The sequence below is a fragment of the Mauremys mutica genome, chromosome 12, assembly GCF_020497125.1.
Source record: "Mauremys mutica isolate MM-2020 ecotype Southern chromosome 12, ASM2049712v1, whole genome shotgun sequence".
In the NCBI taxonomy this organism is placed as follows: domain Eukaryota; kingdom Metazoa; phylum Chordata; order Testudines; family Geoemydidae; genus Mauremys; species Mauremys mutica.
The window spans coordinates 67054404-67071621 of NC_059083.1; the positions used below are offsets into that span (position 1 = coordinate 67054404).

Consider the following 17218-nt stretch of genomic DNA (forward strand, 5'->3'; position numbering starts at 1 on the left):
GTTTCCATTACCTAGAGAATGGAGGTATCGATCAGGCCACTTTTTGCATGCAAAGCATGCACTCCTACAGTATATCTCTATTCCAACTTGCAGCAGCCTTCCTGTTTCAGTCCTGGCCCGTTTTGAGCAGAAGAGATCGCTGGGCAGTCTGCATTGTGTGTTGTTTACATGATATTTCAAGGAATTAGGTTGCATTTTACAGTTTGTTTGTTTTTTCCTTAGCCATTTATGTACGGCGACTACATAGCCTTTGACTGTTGGCTAGGGAAAGTCTATGACTTAAAGAACCAAGTCATCCTGAAGCTCTCCAATGGAGCCAGGTACTTTTCTGAAACAGAACATCCCCTTTAACTTTGGCCGTGGTAACCATCGTCTCTTTTAAAAGTACTATAATAATGCATGGCATCTCACTCGTGTAGCCATTATTCTGGTGACAGCAGGTCTTATGCTCACATTATTTTAACCACAGGTGATAACACAGTTTGGACAAGAAGGGATGTAAAAGTATATATTGGATAGTTGGCAGCTGTGTTATCCCTTAGACGAAGCAAAGCTAATCCCTGACAGTATATGATCCAGAACATAGTCCAGAAAAGGTTTGCAGAGCTTGTAGTTAGAAAAAACTCTCTTAAACTGAGCACATTTTGACATTGAATCTTTGAGACAATAAATAGGGAACTCCACAGCACCCATTTTGAGCCTCTTTTTCAGAGGAAAAGCAAATCATTCTGGAGCTATTACAAATGATGTAATCTGTAAAAAGCACCATCTTTTTCTCATTTCAGAAAAGAGGTATGCCCAAACCATTCATTAGCTTTCCAGAGCTTGGGTTCCAGCACTGCTCTGAAACAGCTGAGAGTTATGAGTGTTCAGGTTACTAGTAGGCAAAAGACTTCCACCCAACAGCCCACTTCCCTCATACATTTCATGTGCTCAGTTATGCTTTTTAAAGTGGAGTAGTGTTTACCCAGCTTTTATCTAAAACCAGAGGACTCACTTTACCCTGGAAAGGACCCAGCAGTGTGCTGCAAACACAGACAGGTGTTTCATAGAGTTTAAATCCAGAAAGGGACCTTTGGGGGAGGGATAGCTCAGTGGTTTGAGCATTGGCCTGCTAAACCCAGGGTTGTGAGTTCAGTCCTTGAGGGGGCCATTTAGGGATCTGGGGCAAAAATTGGTCCTGCAAGTGAAGGCAGGGGGCTGGACTCAATGACCTTTCAAGGTCCCTTCCAGTTCGAGATTGGTATCTCTCTAATTATTACCTTTAGATAATCTAGTCTGACCTTCTGTATAACACGAGTCATTAATTTTCACCCAGATACCCTTATGTTAAACTCAGACACTTGAGTTAAACATTCTAAACTGTGGAGAGAACGGGAAAAACCAAGATGCCACCAATGCCTGAGGCCCCTGCAATGGCAGAGATGCCCAGATGATAGATATAGGTGGTGCTGTTGAGGTGGCTGACCTCACCGTTGCATTGTCTGTCTCCCAACTCTTGTCTTTTGTTTTTCCAGGTGTTCTATGAGCACGGAAGATGGAGCTAAGCTCTATGATGTTTGCCCTCATGTCAGTGACTCAGTAAGTTTCTGGTCCTCTGGAGATTTTTTTTTTTGAGAATCAGCCCAGAACTGGTCTTTTTTAATATAAGTTTCTGTAGGAAGAAAATGTGGCTTTGCCTCAATAACTTGTATTAGCCCTACAATTTAAATACCAAGTTGCTGAAAGTATTTTGCTAAATTTCCCCCCTCCTTCCTCCCCACACGGAGGGAGCACTTTAGCAGGGCACCAATTTAAAAGTATATTAGCATCTGGTAGTAATTGTACTTGTTAGTGTTACAAGTAGCCTGTGAATCACTAACTGAAAGAAGCTAGTGGACAAAGTACCTTTTCAAGTGTCTCACACAAAGTACAGTTGGTTTCACTGATCCTCATTATAGTCACACTGCTTGAAAAGACCCTAATTAACATCAACAGAGGATGGAAGAACCCTTCTAAAAATGTTTGATGGAATAACAAAAAAGCATGCCATTTTAAGGGTGCTCTGTCAGAAACCAGAATGTTTCTAAAATAAATTTTTTTAAATGAAATTGATGGTATCCCTCTCTAATCCTGACCTGCGTCACTTTTTTGCTATTTTACTGGACACTGCTATTCTTGTGAATTGTCCCAGACTGTGCGCTCTGGAGAGTTGTCTACTAGTAATCAGGCTGAGACCACAAAATCCACTGTGCGATAGATTTAAACCTTCAGAAGCTGTGCAGTAATTTGCTTTTCTTCTTAGACCCTGTCAGCAAGATGTTACTGGATACTGTTCTAAAGTTTCTTTATTGATGGGTATGGCTGTAGGAATTGCCTACAATGTAAAGGCTCTTTATTTTGTTGATACAGTTGGCCTCATCCTATGGAAATGCCAGCATACTAAAGTTAGGCAAAATCCTAGTGACCTGCCATCAGATTCCTTAAAGAATGTGATGTCTTTGCTGAAGACCAAGTGGCGTATCAGTTTAATGTAGTATCTTTTCCTAAGGGACTTCATCCTCCACGGACTGAGGAGAGTCTCAATCTAATTGCTGTCCAATATCTCAAACATCTGATCCCAAAGTGTAAATTGCTTCTGAATGCAGAACAAGTTCAGCCTCTTTACTATATCATGGCCTACATTTTTCAGAGGTGACTGGTGATTTTTGGGTGCCCAATGTGAGATGCCTTTAAAGGGACAGGATTTCCGGAGCGTGTCTTTTTGTACTTCCTCAGAATTAGGCCTCTGAAGTTCAGGGTATGTCCAGCTGAGGCACCCAGAATCACAAGTCACTTTTGAAAACGTCTCTCCTTTTGTTGTTTCTCACTACCATTAAGTTAGTGCTCAATACTCCTATACGTATTCTTGGCACTTATGATTTATATCCTACAGCACTAATCTTGCATACCCTTGACAAATTACAAGATTTTATATGATGATCAGTACAAAAATTTGATCACATAAATCAGATTGCCATCTAAAACCCCTGAGCCACGCTTGGCGTCACCCTAATTGTCATGAACAAAGGTTGTCCCAGAAGGTAAATGGCTAGTTCCGAGCGCTTTATTTACAAAAAAACTGAATATTAAATAAATCCACCTAACTGGGCCTTCAGGTACATGTGCAATATTACTCCCATTTTGCAACAGGGGAAGCAGAGGAAGAGAAGTTCAGTGATTTGCCAGAAGCCACTAATGTCCCTGTGAGAGCAGGTGTAAGAAATCTGGGGTTGCTGTTGCCCACCCAAGTGCTTAGACCACACTGTTTGTTACTAAGAACATTTTGCATGAAATCAGGATAATTGGTTTTTGCGAGTACCTCTGCCTCTTCCCCACTAAATTGAAATCCCTTGTTTGTGTATGTGTGATATTCACGGTGTTGCTATAGAAACTGATGTGATGACTTCAGCAAAGGAATGATGCATAGAAGCAGGGGAACTTGCAAACAGGTCTCTTTTGCTTACAGATATCTGTAGTGATCAAGAACGAGGGAAGAGAAATGCAGAAATCCCATGTCATCACAACAGAATGTTTTCAGGCATCAGCTGCTCTCTGCCACACAGTTCCCTTATGCTGCCTTTTTCTTTCAGGGCCTTTTCTTTGATGACTCATACGGCTTTTATCCTGGGCAAGTCCTCATTGGTCCCTCAAAAGTCTTCTCCAGTGTGCAGTGGCTTTCAGGTGTGAAGCCTGTCCTGAGCACAAAGAGCAAGTTCAGAGTGGTGGTGGAAGAGGTTAGTGAGCAGACACATGGCTACTTATTATGGGAACGGGGACAATCTTCCTGGAAGAACTGGAACCCCCCGAGACATTAGTTGTTGTATTTTGAGCACTACAGAAGCATGATGAATGCAATTAACTCTTACCCAGTGCGGAAGCACAATTAGAAGCCACCCTTGGCTATTTTTCTTAAAAATCCAGGGGTTGGGTCCAGCCATCTAAAAGCAAAAACCATTTTCCATGTTGAAAATCCATAGGCTTTGGAACCTGATTCAGTAAAGTTCCTGGAAAAAGTGACATTCTCCTTCCCCTTTCTTCTCTGTTTCATTTTTCAGGTACAAGTGGTGGAACTAAAGGTTACTTGGATCACTAAAAGTTTCTGTCCTGGAGGTACTGACAGTGTAAGTCCCCCACCTTCGGTAATCACGCAGGAGAACTTGTCCAGGTGAGATCTGCTTAAAGTATCCGTGTTCCCCACCATCCTAAGATGCCAGGGCAGTCAGTGGGTAACGTGCCCTTCTCCCAGCAGATAGACATAAGAAATCCAACTTTGTCATCAGCACCCTACCTAGAGAGCTTTACTCCAGCCATTTCCTGTCTCCCAGCAGCAGGGGAGCATCACCTGACTGGCTAGTGCAGGTTTTTAGTTTAATGGCAGAAGGGCTGGCGTCACAAGCTCTCATCCAATGGAAGTGCTCCGCAGCTGAACAGCAGGGAGAAAGCAGCCAACTTTCTCTTCCCCTTCTGTCCCTCATTTAGCTACAGTGGACTGAACCTTTAAATCCTACAGCTCCAAACTCTATTTCAGAAGTGGGAAGGGAAGGCAGCTAACATTGCTTGGCCAGCCAAGGAGCTGTGCCAGTGTTGAGCATCTGATGCCCCCTACAGCCCATAGGGTATTTGTGTTGGCCATAAGGTACTCCGCTGAAGTGAAGAAACAGGGTAGGTGAGTTTTGTAACTTTGTAGGAGAACAGAGCAGTGCAATCCCATCTGAAGGTAGCTTCAGGAGCAGGAGTTCTCAGCCTGCGGAAAGAAAAAGCAAATACCAACTATTAACGCCTATTTTTAATTCTCTCTGGGAGGCTGAGAAGAGTAACTAGCCCTTGTATGTGGAGGAGGCAGCTACTCTCTTCTCCCCCCAGTTCCCAGGTGGCCTGGAAATACCTTATAGCTCTTCCCTTACATCCCTGGGTGTGTATGAGAGAGACTAAAGAACTCTAGTCTCCTGGGAAACGTTAGTTGTAATGCAAAATTGTTCCCATTTTAATTAGTGCCACCCACATGGACTGCGCATACGTCAGCGTATGCACAGGACTGGTGTGCATATGCTGATGCACCCGCTCCCCATGTGGAGGTACTTCTCATCGCTAGGGTGTTCATTATCTCCTGCTCTGAGGCTGACTGGGGAAGTGACGGTTTTCATCTTCTCACTCTTAACAGAGTAAAGCGTCTGGGGTGCTTCGACCATGCACAGAGGCAGCTCGGGGAAAGATGCCTCTACGTATTTCCTGCCAAAGTGGAACCTGCAAAAATCACTTGTGAATGTCCAGAGAGAAACTGTGTTCTGGGGGAAGGATCAGTCGCCAAGAAGGTGTGTTCCCAGGAAAGTGATGGGCTAGCTTAGCTGGGAGTGAGAGTTGTGGGCACTTGGACGACTCTTATTTCAAACACATCCGCTTGAGTGGTTGGGATTCGTGTAGCCTGGATTTTAAATGCTCCTTTTAAAACATAAGTCTTCCCATAAAAGTCACGTGGTATATGAAATGTGACCCAGTAAAGTGTAACGGCTCGGTAGTGCTTACAATCATGTCACCTTGTGCAAGGATCCTATCGCATAGAGCTGAGCAGGTTTGGGCTGGATCACTTACTTGGATGAGGCCCTCTGGGAACACCTACATGGTGCAGGAAGTGGGGTTAGCCGTACAGTTGGTGGTGTTCTTTTCTCTGCAGCACTACAAAGCCAGTGCCATAGCAAAGTGCCAGCAGGCAGCTGTGGTGTTAGAGCTGTCATCTTTTTGGCATAATATTGAAGTCCTGACAACTTGGGCCATTAAAGAACCCATTTTTTTAATTATTTTTTTTTGCATAACTTTAGGGATGTTAAACTTGGTTTCCTAGCAGAATCTTACTCTGGTCACTTAAATCTCCAGTACAGCAACACATTGGGGAAAGCATTCATTTCCTGTGCTGAACTGTCTTGCGTTGACAAACGACTAAGTCCCATGTACCATCCAAGGGTAGCTGCATTTCAGTGGCAAGGAGATGAGCCGCCTGTGTAGCTTTGTACATTCCATTTAGTTAATTTTGTTAAGTGTCTTAGTGCCTTTTATTATGAAAGCTCCTATATAAACTGAATATAGTTTTATTAAAGAGCCATTGGACCTGGATTTTCCACCTGGACTCTTGCGTAGTCCTGCCAAAAGTTAATTACCCATTGCCCTAGCCAGCATCCCCATCTCTTCCTAAAACTATTTATAGTCTCCCTGGTTGCTGCCTGTGCTAGTACGGTAACTCCATTAGCAATAGCTCATTGCTTTGTAAAATGCTCTGAGATAGGTGGACTGTGAGAAGGGCCAAAGAGGGTCATATCCTTGTCTGTACATAGTCCCTCCTATTGGCTATGTAACATTTTTGCTGTGTGCACAGGCACCCAGACTCACCTTTATTTACTGGCCAGCATTGCTCTCTCTAGGTGAGGAGGTTGCTGAAAAAACAGATTGTGAAGATCATGTCATGCACCCCAGATTCTCAGGGTACCAATGAACCGCCCGATGGAGAGTCTACTGCAGCTGCTGACCGAAAATTGGAAGAACTTAAAACCAGATCCAAATGTGAACTAGGGGACTCTGCCAATGGCACACTAAACCTGGGGGAGATAAAGGAGGGGCAGCCTGAAGAAATGGGAAAGGAGACTTCTTGCACAGCAGCGGGGCGACAACAGCAGCCACCTTTCCTGTTGAAAGAGGATGGGTCACCTGACTACAGGCTCCAGTCAATGGAACAAGATGCCGATGATGAGGCAGCCGACGACACAGATGACACCAGCTCTGTGACCTCTTCGGCGAGCTCCACTGCCTCTTCCCAGAGTGGCAGCGGCATAGGGCGCAAGAAGAGCATTCCCCTCTCTATCAAAAACTTGAAGCGGAAGCATAAGAAGAAGAAGACTAAGATCTCCAGGGAGTTTAAACCAGGAGACAGGTAGGTTCAGATTTCTATCCCCAGTCAATCACCTTGCTAAAGCTTCCCTTCTCTGAAATGCAAACACAAGTTCGGGTACGCATGGAGCTCCGGCTGAGTGTCCTTTTGCACGTCGTGTGAGAGCACGGCTTGGGAATAACAAACAGTTGTTTACCTTCTGATGGCTGTCCAGAGCCTGTTGTGAAATGTGTTCTGGTTTCAGTCTACCTGCAGATGAAAGGTGTCCACATCACATAAAATCAATACTGTCATATTCCAGTAGTGCCTAGAGGCCTCAACTAAGCACAGTCCCCTGTGGTACCTGCTGCTGTGCGTACAGAGAGGAAGAGGTGATACTGCTCCAAAGAGTTTCATCTAAATTCAACATTAAATGATGCCCTTGTTGGCAGTTCAGCAAAGAGGCCAAGGAGGGATGGAGATGGAGACTGAACTCTGTCCAGTCACCCATAAAATAATCCCTCCAGAACAGCACTGAGGTACATTGTCAGGGGCTGTGGAGGAGTCTGCCTTTTCATGGCCCATACTGTGCCTGTGCTGCAGTCTCAGGACTGTTGAATTAGCATCTTTCACTAGTGCCAAATTCATATACAGACTCTCCCCGGGTTACGCAAACCTGACTTATGCAAATCTGCACTTAGGGAAAAGTTCCATAAATTCCGTAAGCTTTTTTTTTTTTTTTTTGCATAATTGTTGGGTATACGTTCCCTACTTTTGCGTAAGTCGAATTTTGCATAAGGCATTCCGGAATGGAACACCTTGGGTAAGTCGGGGACCGTCTGTACAGAATTTTAAAAAACTGCAGCACAGAGCACTGGAGAAATAAGTCTGTCGGCATCCAGGGAGTTAGCATAATCCATGCTTCAAACACCCCTTTTTGGCAGTAAATGTAGATACTTGGATGAGAATCTCCTCAGAGAGGAGTAAGTGAGCTGTGACGATGAGGGGAGATCTGGTAGCACAGAAGTAATGTGGGAAACGGTATACTTCAGTCACTGTTCATTCGATTATCTCCATTTGCTTCAGTGTAAGTGGAGCATTGTTGCTCTGGAATACTTTCCCAAAGCCTGGGAGAAGCATTCAAAAGCATTGGAGCTCAGGGGAGCAGTGTTAAAGTGGGCAAGATGAAAGGCACCAGAAAGGAGTAGGATTTTCTGGAAACAGCATCAATAAGTATGTAGCCTCTATTTCCCTTACACACACAACTTCTGTCTTTCTAGTGCAGTTGAAGGGGGTCCCAGATGGGCAGCTTTGATAGCTGATTGCAGCTGACATGAAGAAGGCAGTGGACAGGGACCTGTTTTTATCTAAGCTGTGGACAGATGGCTCCATTGCAAGGCAAACATATAGAACATAGTCCATGGGGCTCTTTGAAGACATGACATTGCTGCAAGGAGAGTGTAAAAAGTTATTTTATGTAGAGCATGAAACCCTAGATGGCCCTTAAAGGGGTTATATGGCAGCTGGGTCATTAACCACCATGAAATGCCCTGGGTGTCTCACTATTGCTTGAATAACCAGACAGAGAACTGATGAGACTTTGTAGGCACAACAGCTGAAATGCTGTTGGAAAGAGTGAAGTGAATGGAACGTATATGTTGCATTGGCTCGATGCAGCTGGAGTACCAGATCTGATGGGTCAGCCACATGGGTGCCTCTAACTGCATGAAAGCAATACAGCCTGTAACGTTAGCTTAGGTTGTTAAATGGGTATAGCTTTATCAGGGCAGCATCTGAAGCTTTTGTAGGTGCCACTAGGGGATTCCATTGCCACCTCCTTTCATTTCAAACAGCGATTAACTCATTTAAAAAGGTTAAAACTGTCTTCCCATTATAAACCTTCCTTTCAACACTGACCCTCCAACTTCCCCCATAAAGAAACAAGTCCCCCTGAAATGTCACATGCCACATATCTCCTCCCATGGTAGAATTTTTCTGAGACGTTCTGCTGTTGACTCTCTAAAAAAGGAAATCCTATTGTATTTATTTATTTGCCCATTACAGCTTCCAATATCTCCATACTTTCATTGACTTTAATAAGGAGAGATGTTCAAAAGCCGTAAAGGTGTATCTGAAAAATAGCATGTGATTGAGTGTACCCTGCGCTGTGGGAGGCATGGATGGGGTTAACTAAGGGTTTGCTGGAATAGTGCTATAAGGAGGTGCTGTACTGCTTCCTGTGAGGGGGAAGAAGAGGTGCTTGCCCAGCCACGGGGTCCAGAAGCAAGGAGGAATTGGGAAACTGCCCATCGTTCTATATATACTACTTGCAAGAGATTTTATACGTTAAGGATGAATAAAGCTAATCAACAGTATGCATCCAGCAGCGTATTGCCATTACCGAACAAAATGGGGGCAGAGTTAAGACTTGATGGGATGATTGAATGATTCTAGGGCAATGGGGACTTGGCTGGATCCCTTACCCGTTCATTTTCAGGCTCTCACTAATGTTTGCCAGGAGAGGATTAACCTGTAGAATTTTTGTGAAGTGTAACTTCTGGGGATGTTCATTGGATCCTGTTGGAACTTGCTTTCATTCTTAATTCTTCTTCAACAAAGGTTTCAGTTAGGGAATATTAAATGTAAATGTCCAGTAGCTTGGTCACTAATTTAATATTTTATTAAAGGTCTGAGTATAGCCCCTAGCAAAAGTAGCTTGGCACCGTTGCGCCATAGATTTTGCTAACCTGATCCAAATCAGGAATGCTGTTCAGTGTGGTTCTTTGTATGGCAGTATGTGCACCCATGGGTGTATTTGAGTAAAGAAAACTCTGCACTGTAGCAAATGCTTCTGAATTGGCGGTGGGAAGGGTATGTGTGATTAGGAGGTTTAAAAACGAGAGGGGGCAGGAAGATGAGACCCTTGTGTCCAAAACAGGCTTGTTCTATGCTTGGGTTTGTCTTTGTGCAGTAGAAGTGATCGCATGTGAGAATGGCCAGGAAGTAAAGTTTTTGTTGTCTTTAAACTGAACACCCTTCTGCTTTTCAAAGGAAGAGGCAGTGTCAAATCTGTCTCCAAAGGGCTGAGATATAATATGCAGCTTTAGTCTTCCTTTTCATCCCCATGGCCCCAGCTTCAAAGATTTCTCAGAACTTTCAGCAGAGCTCCAGACAGAAGGCACTCCAAGCCCTTGGAACCTAAGATTTTTCCCTACTGAAGTCCCCCATCTCATCCCCCTTCCAGCTGGTGTGCAGCTTCATGTACTCTAGTATCTTTGTAAATTTGCTCCTGTGAGAATGAAATGAGTGTGGCATTTACTTCCTGAAATGTAAAGGTTCCTGAAATACAGACTTACAAAGGGAAAAAGTTATCACTTCAGATCTGTGGTGAATGAAAATCTGTCCATAAATGGGCGTGCAGACATACCTGAACCCATTCAGCCTATTGGTTCCTGACCTTAAAACCCCATCTCTTGACTTACGGGTGCCAGGTGTGAAACATGGGTGCCCATTTGAACTTTGAGTGTTTGGCAGCCCACATTTTCCTACTGTTGCTCTGTGCACTTAGCTTTGGCTCCTTGTATTGAGGCAAGCCCCCAAAGTGGGTAAAGTCTTCTGCTCTCTGCGGGTGGCAGCTTCGTTAAAGCTCTGTCTTTTACGTTCAGAGTTGCTGTAGAAGTGGTGACCACGATGACTTCGGCTGATGTGATGTGGCAGGATGGCACTGTGGAGACCAATATTCGCTCCAACGAGTTGTTCCCGGTCCATCATCTGGACAACAATGAGTTTTGCCCTGGGGACTTCGTGGTGGACAAAAGAGGTACTGGGTGAAAGATATGCTCTGGGAGAAAAAGCAAGTCATCATGTTTTTTGTTACAAGGAATAAGAGAGCTTTGCAAGCGTCTATTTTGGTTTGGATTTTTAAAATGTGCATATGATGTTGCAGGTGCCTGAGCAGTTAAAATCAATAACACACCAAAAAAATCCAATGACTTCAATCTACACTGAAAGTGCTTTTCAGATATTAATGAGTCTGGTCTCACAAGCCCTTTGGGAGGTGGGCAGAGTAGTGTCTGTGTTCTACAGACAGGGATGCTGAGACACAGAGCTTAAGTGACTTGCCCAAGGTCACACATTGAGACAGTGATAGAGGTGGGACTAGAACCCAAATCTCCAGACTCCCCAGCCTGTACTTTTGCCATGAGACCATCCTCTGCACTCCAGTGCTATCCTTTTGCTTTTTGTTTTCTAGTATAAAATCAGTCATTGCACCCAAGTGCAAATGTGTAGCAAGAAACAAGCACTTAACTATGGCTCAGGTAACTCTACATATACATAGTTTGTAGGCTTCAAGAAGTTCTATTATATAGGGTTGAACCTGTGTGAAACAGATGGGGATGAGCTGGATTTGCCAGCCTTCGGTTAGCACACAACCAGCCTCCCGTCTTCCTGGGAACCCTAAAGGATCTCTCATGAGCTGAGGACACCCTTTTTACTTGCCTGCCCCGGCACTAGAGCGATGAAGGAATGAATCGCACACAGTTTAGCTTTACCTGGATGACCTTCCCAACAAGATTCTCACACGACTATATTTATCTAAAGAGTTTTCTGTGATTAAAAGTGGCCTTTTTCTTACCCTTTCCTCACAAGAAACAAATCACACCAAAAGTAGGTGAGCATCTCACTTCTGACTTTCCCAAGGCGTAGGAGCTAAGTAACGGTTCTAAGAGACACAACTCTCTGCAGGAGTTTAGTGCTCATGAATGTGAAGGACAAATGGCACCTGGCCTAGCTTTAAACTACTGCATGCATCTCCCTCTTCCCTAGCAGCAGTTCAGGGCCTCCATCTAATCTAGATTCTTCAGACAGTGACGAGCACAGTATAGCAGAGCACAGCCTCAGAGTTGTTTAAAGTTTTCTGTTGTTTTTTTTTTTTTTTAATCACCTTCATCCTCTTCCCCCATAGGTAGGAGTAAATTGTTCTTATTGTAGGGCTTTTGTTTGGGGGCAAGGGATTGTTTCTAATTGTTGGGTATATAATATAGATAGTTGGAAAGTTAAGTCAGAGATGAGTGTTGTGTTCACTTTTATCAGTGGTCATTGTTACAGCCCTGCGCGGATACTAAATTTGAAACTGCAGCCGATCTGCAAAAATGGTCCACGGATATAAAGCCGATATCTGCAGATTTGCAGGCTCTAGTCATTGTATCTCGTTCCTCGGGCTGGAGATGCTGTGTCCTTGTGGGCTAGGCATTGCTTGTGGAAGCAAGAGATGGAGGCTGAGACTTCCAAAGTTGCATAGGGGAAACGAGCATCTAGATCTCATTAATTTCTAGTAAATTGTCAGGCCCAAGTTCTAGTTTTGTCTGACATATTTCTAGGAATTCCTGCCTCCTCCTTCCCTGCCAATCACCCCCCAGAAAACCCCACAACCTGCTGCAGGAAAAGCTCTTTATAACCTGGAAAGAGAGAGGAATCAAACTCCATAAAGCCCACTGAGGAGTTTTATTGCCAGTCAGTTTTACATGGAAGGCATTGACGGCAGACACAGTCCAAGTCCAGCTTCTGTGAAAGGGTTTCCCCGCACACAGGTCTCCCCGTATTGACTGACAGTTTCGTTGTTCCAGTGGAACGTAGCTGTTGTGGGAAATCATGATCATGGAGGAAGAGACACTGTGTCGCTACGGCCCATCCCAGGCAGCCCTCTTGGCCCATCAGTACCCGCACTTGAATTGGACTCTTTGGCTCTTTGAATAGTGTAGAGAGCAGAGCATCCAGGTGAAGTGAAGTGGCCACTGATCCGGCACTGCAAATCCCCACAGACAAGTGTGCTAACCCCAAATCTCTCTCTCCCCACCCTCTGGCTAAATGGCCCTTTAAAGTTACGACTCTTCTCTTACTTGCTCAGAATACCCCAGCTCAGTTGTTGCTTTCATCCTGGCATTGCACACAGGTGAAGGATGGGTTCACAGTTTGACAGTTGGCAACCCCTAGCTGCAATGTAACAAGATCCAGCCTCCTGATTTCCCTGTCTCAGGTGGAGCTGCTGGGCTGTAATGCCTCGCAGTAAAGCCAGAGGTGACTTCCCCTGTGCTGCTGCAAGAAAGATCAAACAAAGCTGCTTGATCAGACTAAAGAGATGAGAACAGTCGCTGTTGGTCCAGCTTTTCACTTGGATATTTTTCCTCCTTTCCACCCTGACCAAAAGCTCAGACCTCCCAGGACCCTGCTGTGTATGGAGTGGTGCAGTCAGGCGACCACATCGGCCGCACCTGTGTGGTGAAGTGGTTCAAGCTGAAGGCCAGCGGAGACGATGTCGAGGTAGGTGAAGCAGCCTGCGAGGAGTGAAGTACACAACAGCGCTTACTCTGTACGCTTCTGCCCTGAAATAAGTCACCTTTGGGATTAGGGGAATGGGGCATGTTACTGCTCTGGTGTCAGACTGGTCATGGGGACGTTTTTCTCTGCACACCTCTTGAGGCAGCGCAAAGTGTACGTGTGGCTACACGCAGCTGTGAAAAGCAGGCCACGTCCATACTGGGGGTGTAGCTACGTGTGTCAGTGAAAGGCTCTGGCAGAGGGGAAAGGCTTCAGCAGCAGGGAGGCAGTGGGACACTACATGGCTGAAAATCGCAGCATAGGTGGGAAGGTGGGGCTTGGGTGAGGAGAGAGCTGTGTAGGGTATGTACTCGGTACACACCCGCTCCCTTCAGGTGTGTCTCTGCTCTACTCACCTAAGCTGCGTCTCACTGTCCATGCTGCTACTTAAACCTGTGCTGGTGGGGAGGGGGCTACTCAAGTATATACTCTACACCCCACCAAAAGAGTCATGCAGTGTAGACGTAGCCTGTGTTTCTGCAGGTGGTGACCTGGCACAGAGCAGACGTGTTCAAAGACTTGCACACCCCATCATCCTGGAGAAGCTGGGGTTTTTTTCCCCTTCAGTTATCTGTGAATTTCTGTCCTCATACACACTTGCCATCACTAGCCTTTGGCCAGGAGAGAGGCTGGTGCTGAAACAAGCAACCACAGTTGATTTCTCAAAGCTCTGGTGCTGGGCCTCTGCCTTGTTCCGCCTCTGCTAGTTGGCAGAGAAGCCCGTCGCTCAGTGGTCGTCCAAAAGGCCATGAGAGCGCTTTGGACCCTTCACCCCCATTTACAGACCACATCCTCCTCCCCCACCAAGGCCAGGAGCTCGGAACATTTCATCTTGCCGGCTCCTGTTAGGCTGTGGGCAAGTTGGAGGAGTGCTGCTATGGCCCCCTCTAAACCTGGCTTGTTCTCCCTTTGTCCCCTCCTGCGGGGTGGTACACGGCGGCATAAGTGACCAGGGCTAGGGCACGCTTAGAACAAACTCTCAGGCTATGTCTACACAACATCACTTACAGCAGCACAACTGCACCGATGCAGGGGCACCACTGTAGCGCGTCTGGAGAAGGTGCTCTAAGCCGACGGGAGAGAACTCTCGGGTCATCTTAATATTGCCTGCCTTCGTGAGTGGCGGTAGCTATGTCGGTGGGAGAAGCACTCTCCACACCTGCACTTATGTCGGTATAACTTACGTTGCTCAGGTATAGCTAATGTGGTTTAGTCCCACCCCTGAACAACGGAAGTTATACCAAAGTAATTTGTAGTGTAGACGTAACCTCAGACTGCCCCAGAGACACATTCCTAACACCAATTCTTCATGCCGGTAAATAGTGGTGCTTTTCTCAGAGCGAAAGCAAAGGTGAGATGCCTTGGAGGGGTGGGGTGGGGGGGATGCTATTTCCTATTTAAAGCGATGAGCCTTTTATCCAACCCTCCTACCAGCTGTGATGGTTCGGAGATCATGGAACCTGTATCCAAAATAAGTCCTGTCTTCTCTGGCTCGGCTCAGCTCACCCTCCAGCTCTTTTTGTGAAGGCTGGATGTTCACAGGGGCTGTACAATGTTTCCCATTGGCTCATGATTCACGCAGCATAAAACCTGAGAGAGAAGATGAGGATGAACTGGGTGAAAAGACAGGGCGCTAATTTACCCCTTAGTATCTTTTCTGAGGTGACGCATGTAATATCAAATAGCAGAGCACAGCAGCAGGCACCAGCTGAAGAAGCAGAGAGTTAGCAGCACATGGTCACAAGATGTCAAGTGGCCATGGGAGCTGGGAACCAAACTGCAGATGCAGGAAGCATTTGAAGTGTCAAAAGCGGAATCTAGAAATCAGTACAGTAGTTTGGCACTAATGCGTGTGTGTTCTCTCCAATGCCAGCTGATGGGGGAGGAGGAGGATGTGAGTGTGTATGATATTGCTGATCACCCCGACTTCCGCTTCCGAACCACCGACATCGTGATTCGCATTGGCAATGCCGAGGAGGGAGCCGTGGCCAAGGAAGATGAGGTGAGTCTCAGGCATGCTCATGTTGCCCGAAGCAGCCTGCAATCATCTTAGCTGGGATTTCCTAAGGGACCTAAGAGAGTTGGATTCCCCAAGTCCCATTTGGGCACCCAGTGCCCACAATCTTCTTTGAAAATCCCAGCCTCTCGTGTTGCCTGATACCGCTGCATTTTCTGCCCCCAGCTTATCTTGAAAGGTCCCATGTGTACAAGGCACTTGTCCACCCTGGATGGAGTCAAAGGACACTGGGATGAAGATATAAACCTGGAGGCCTAAGTAGGCACAATCTCAGATTTTAACCGAGGTCGCACTGAAGTCCTCTTTCGAGGGTGAAACGCGGGTTAAACCTGCCCTGAAAGTCGAAGCAACTGAAACCAAAAATGGAGAATGAAATTTGTTTGACTTAATTTAAATCCAGCAAGTATCTGTGTAGGGATCCCACATTGGGTTTTCAGTATCACTTCTGAGATGGAAAGTCCAAGGCGGCCCCAAACAAAGGGAGATTGAAGATCAGTTTATGTGTCTAGCTAGTGACATTTGTTTTGCTTTGAGAAATAAGGCTGCTGCTGTTATAAACTGAATTTACATGTTTAAGTTGGATTAAGGAGTCAGGAGAGGTCTGAGGGGGACCTCCCTTTTGGAAAGAACGTGAGCTGTTCACTGGTAGTGGACCTCCTTAAGGCTGCAGGTCTTGCAGACCCTAGAAGTGACTCTTACACTAACAGGTCTGCAGGGCAGAAGTGTAGGAAGACTTCTCAGCTCTCTGATAGGCCAAGTAGCAGTGGCATGTCTAAGCTCCAGCAGCATGAAATACACATCTAAAGCTGCTCACCTGGCTTGTATAAACTTTGTTCCAGCTTAAGAAGCTATTTATTCTGAATGTGCTAAACGTGGGATTTAAAAAGCCAAATGTGGCGTGTTTGGCGTTTCAGCCTCAGAGCTTGAGAGCCAGCCTGAGCTGCAACTTCAAAGCACTGTCTACGCAGCTGTCTTTAGCGCACGAGTGCAAGCCCCTCTACTCCGATTCTGTCAGCCTAGGCTGGGCGGCTGGCTGCCATGGGCTATGTAGACAGGCCCTCGCTCTCATAGAAGTGCTGGACTCCGGGAACACACTGCAGAGTCTGTGTGACTTCCTTCAGCTGAGCCGGCTCAAAATCAAAATTCTTAGAACTGCCACTAGATGGCCCCCTAAGCCAAAGAAATGGTGGTAGGATCCCATTTATAGCCAATCAAAAATACTTTCCATACTCACGGATTGGAGCTGTATAATATAATATGATTCACCGTTTCCGTAGGTGGTGACCTTCTAGTGTCCAAGGTAGTTTTTCATGGAAACTTTTCCCCACTAAATAGAATCTCAGCAGCCTGGTTGCTCCTGCTGCAGTCCCTGGTTTCACTCCGTTCCCATGCCAAAAGCTTGTTTACCTGCCTCAGTTACCTGGAGAAAAGCTATTTCTCAAAGCCTTCATTCTCTGTACTTAAGAAAGAGATTGTGATATTTTGTTTGCTGCTCTTGTTCCCATAGCCCTCGGTAGGACAGGTGGCTCGCGTTGATGTCAGCAGCAAAGTAGAAGTAGTCTGGGCTGATAACTCCAAGACCATTATTCTGCCTCAGGTAAGGTGCTCCTGTCTGGGTGCAAAAACACTGCTGGAGTCTGTGTAAATGAATCTTATTATGTTTCTTCCTTCTCCTTTTACCTTCACCGCTGTGTGATGGGGGATTTCCCACTCCTGTCATCCTAGATGTACAAGTGCTTGGTCATGTTTGGTCTCTCTCTTTTCTTGAAAACTAACTTTGAATTTGATGACATCTTTTCATGGCTCCTGAGTGTTGAGAAGATGGTGTTGTCTAGATTGTTGCTATAGAGACAGATTCCCCCCCCCCCCCCGGTGTATGCACACAGCTCTGCCAATGACCCTCCTTCCTGACCTGCAGCACCCCGGTAATCCAATCATGGGGCTTC

At 45.8% G+C, this 17218-nt stretch overlaps 1 protein-coding gene across 6 annotated transcripts in view; it reads left to right on the forward strand.

The window, feature by feature from the left end:
* UBE2O (ubiquitin conjugating enzyme E2 O) overlaps positions 1 to 17218 on the forward strand; it is a 78806-nt gene that overhangs the window by 50479 nt on the left and 11109 nt on the right. For all 6 annotated transcript variants that reach the window (XM_044983737.1, XM_044983732.1, XM_044983733.1 and 3 more), the window contains 10 exons: positions 223 to 320; positions 1518 to 1581; positions 3612 to 3755; positions 4077 to 4186; positions 5183 to 5333; positions 6435 to 6940; positions 10543 to 10697; positions 13086 to 13198; positions 15129 to 15257; positions 16780 to 16869. In XM_044983737.1, coding sequence (XP_044839672.1) covers positions 223 to 320; positions 1518 to 1581; positions 3612 to 3755; positions 4077 to 4186; positions 5183 to 5333; positions 6435 to 6940; positions 10543 to 10697; positions 13086 to 13198; positions 15129 to 15257; positions 16780 to 16869 — 1560 coding nt within the window. The remainder of the gene's footprint in view (positions 1 to 222; positions 321 to 1517; positions 1582 to 3611; positions 3756 to 4076; positions 4187 to 5182; positions 5334 to 6434; positions 6941 to 10542; positions 10698 to 13085; positions 13199 to 15128; positions 15258 to 16779; positions 16870 to 17218) is intronic.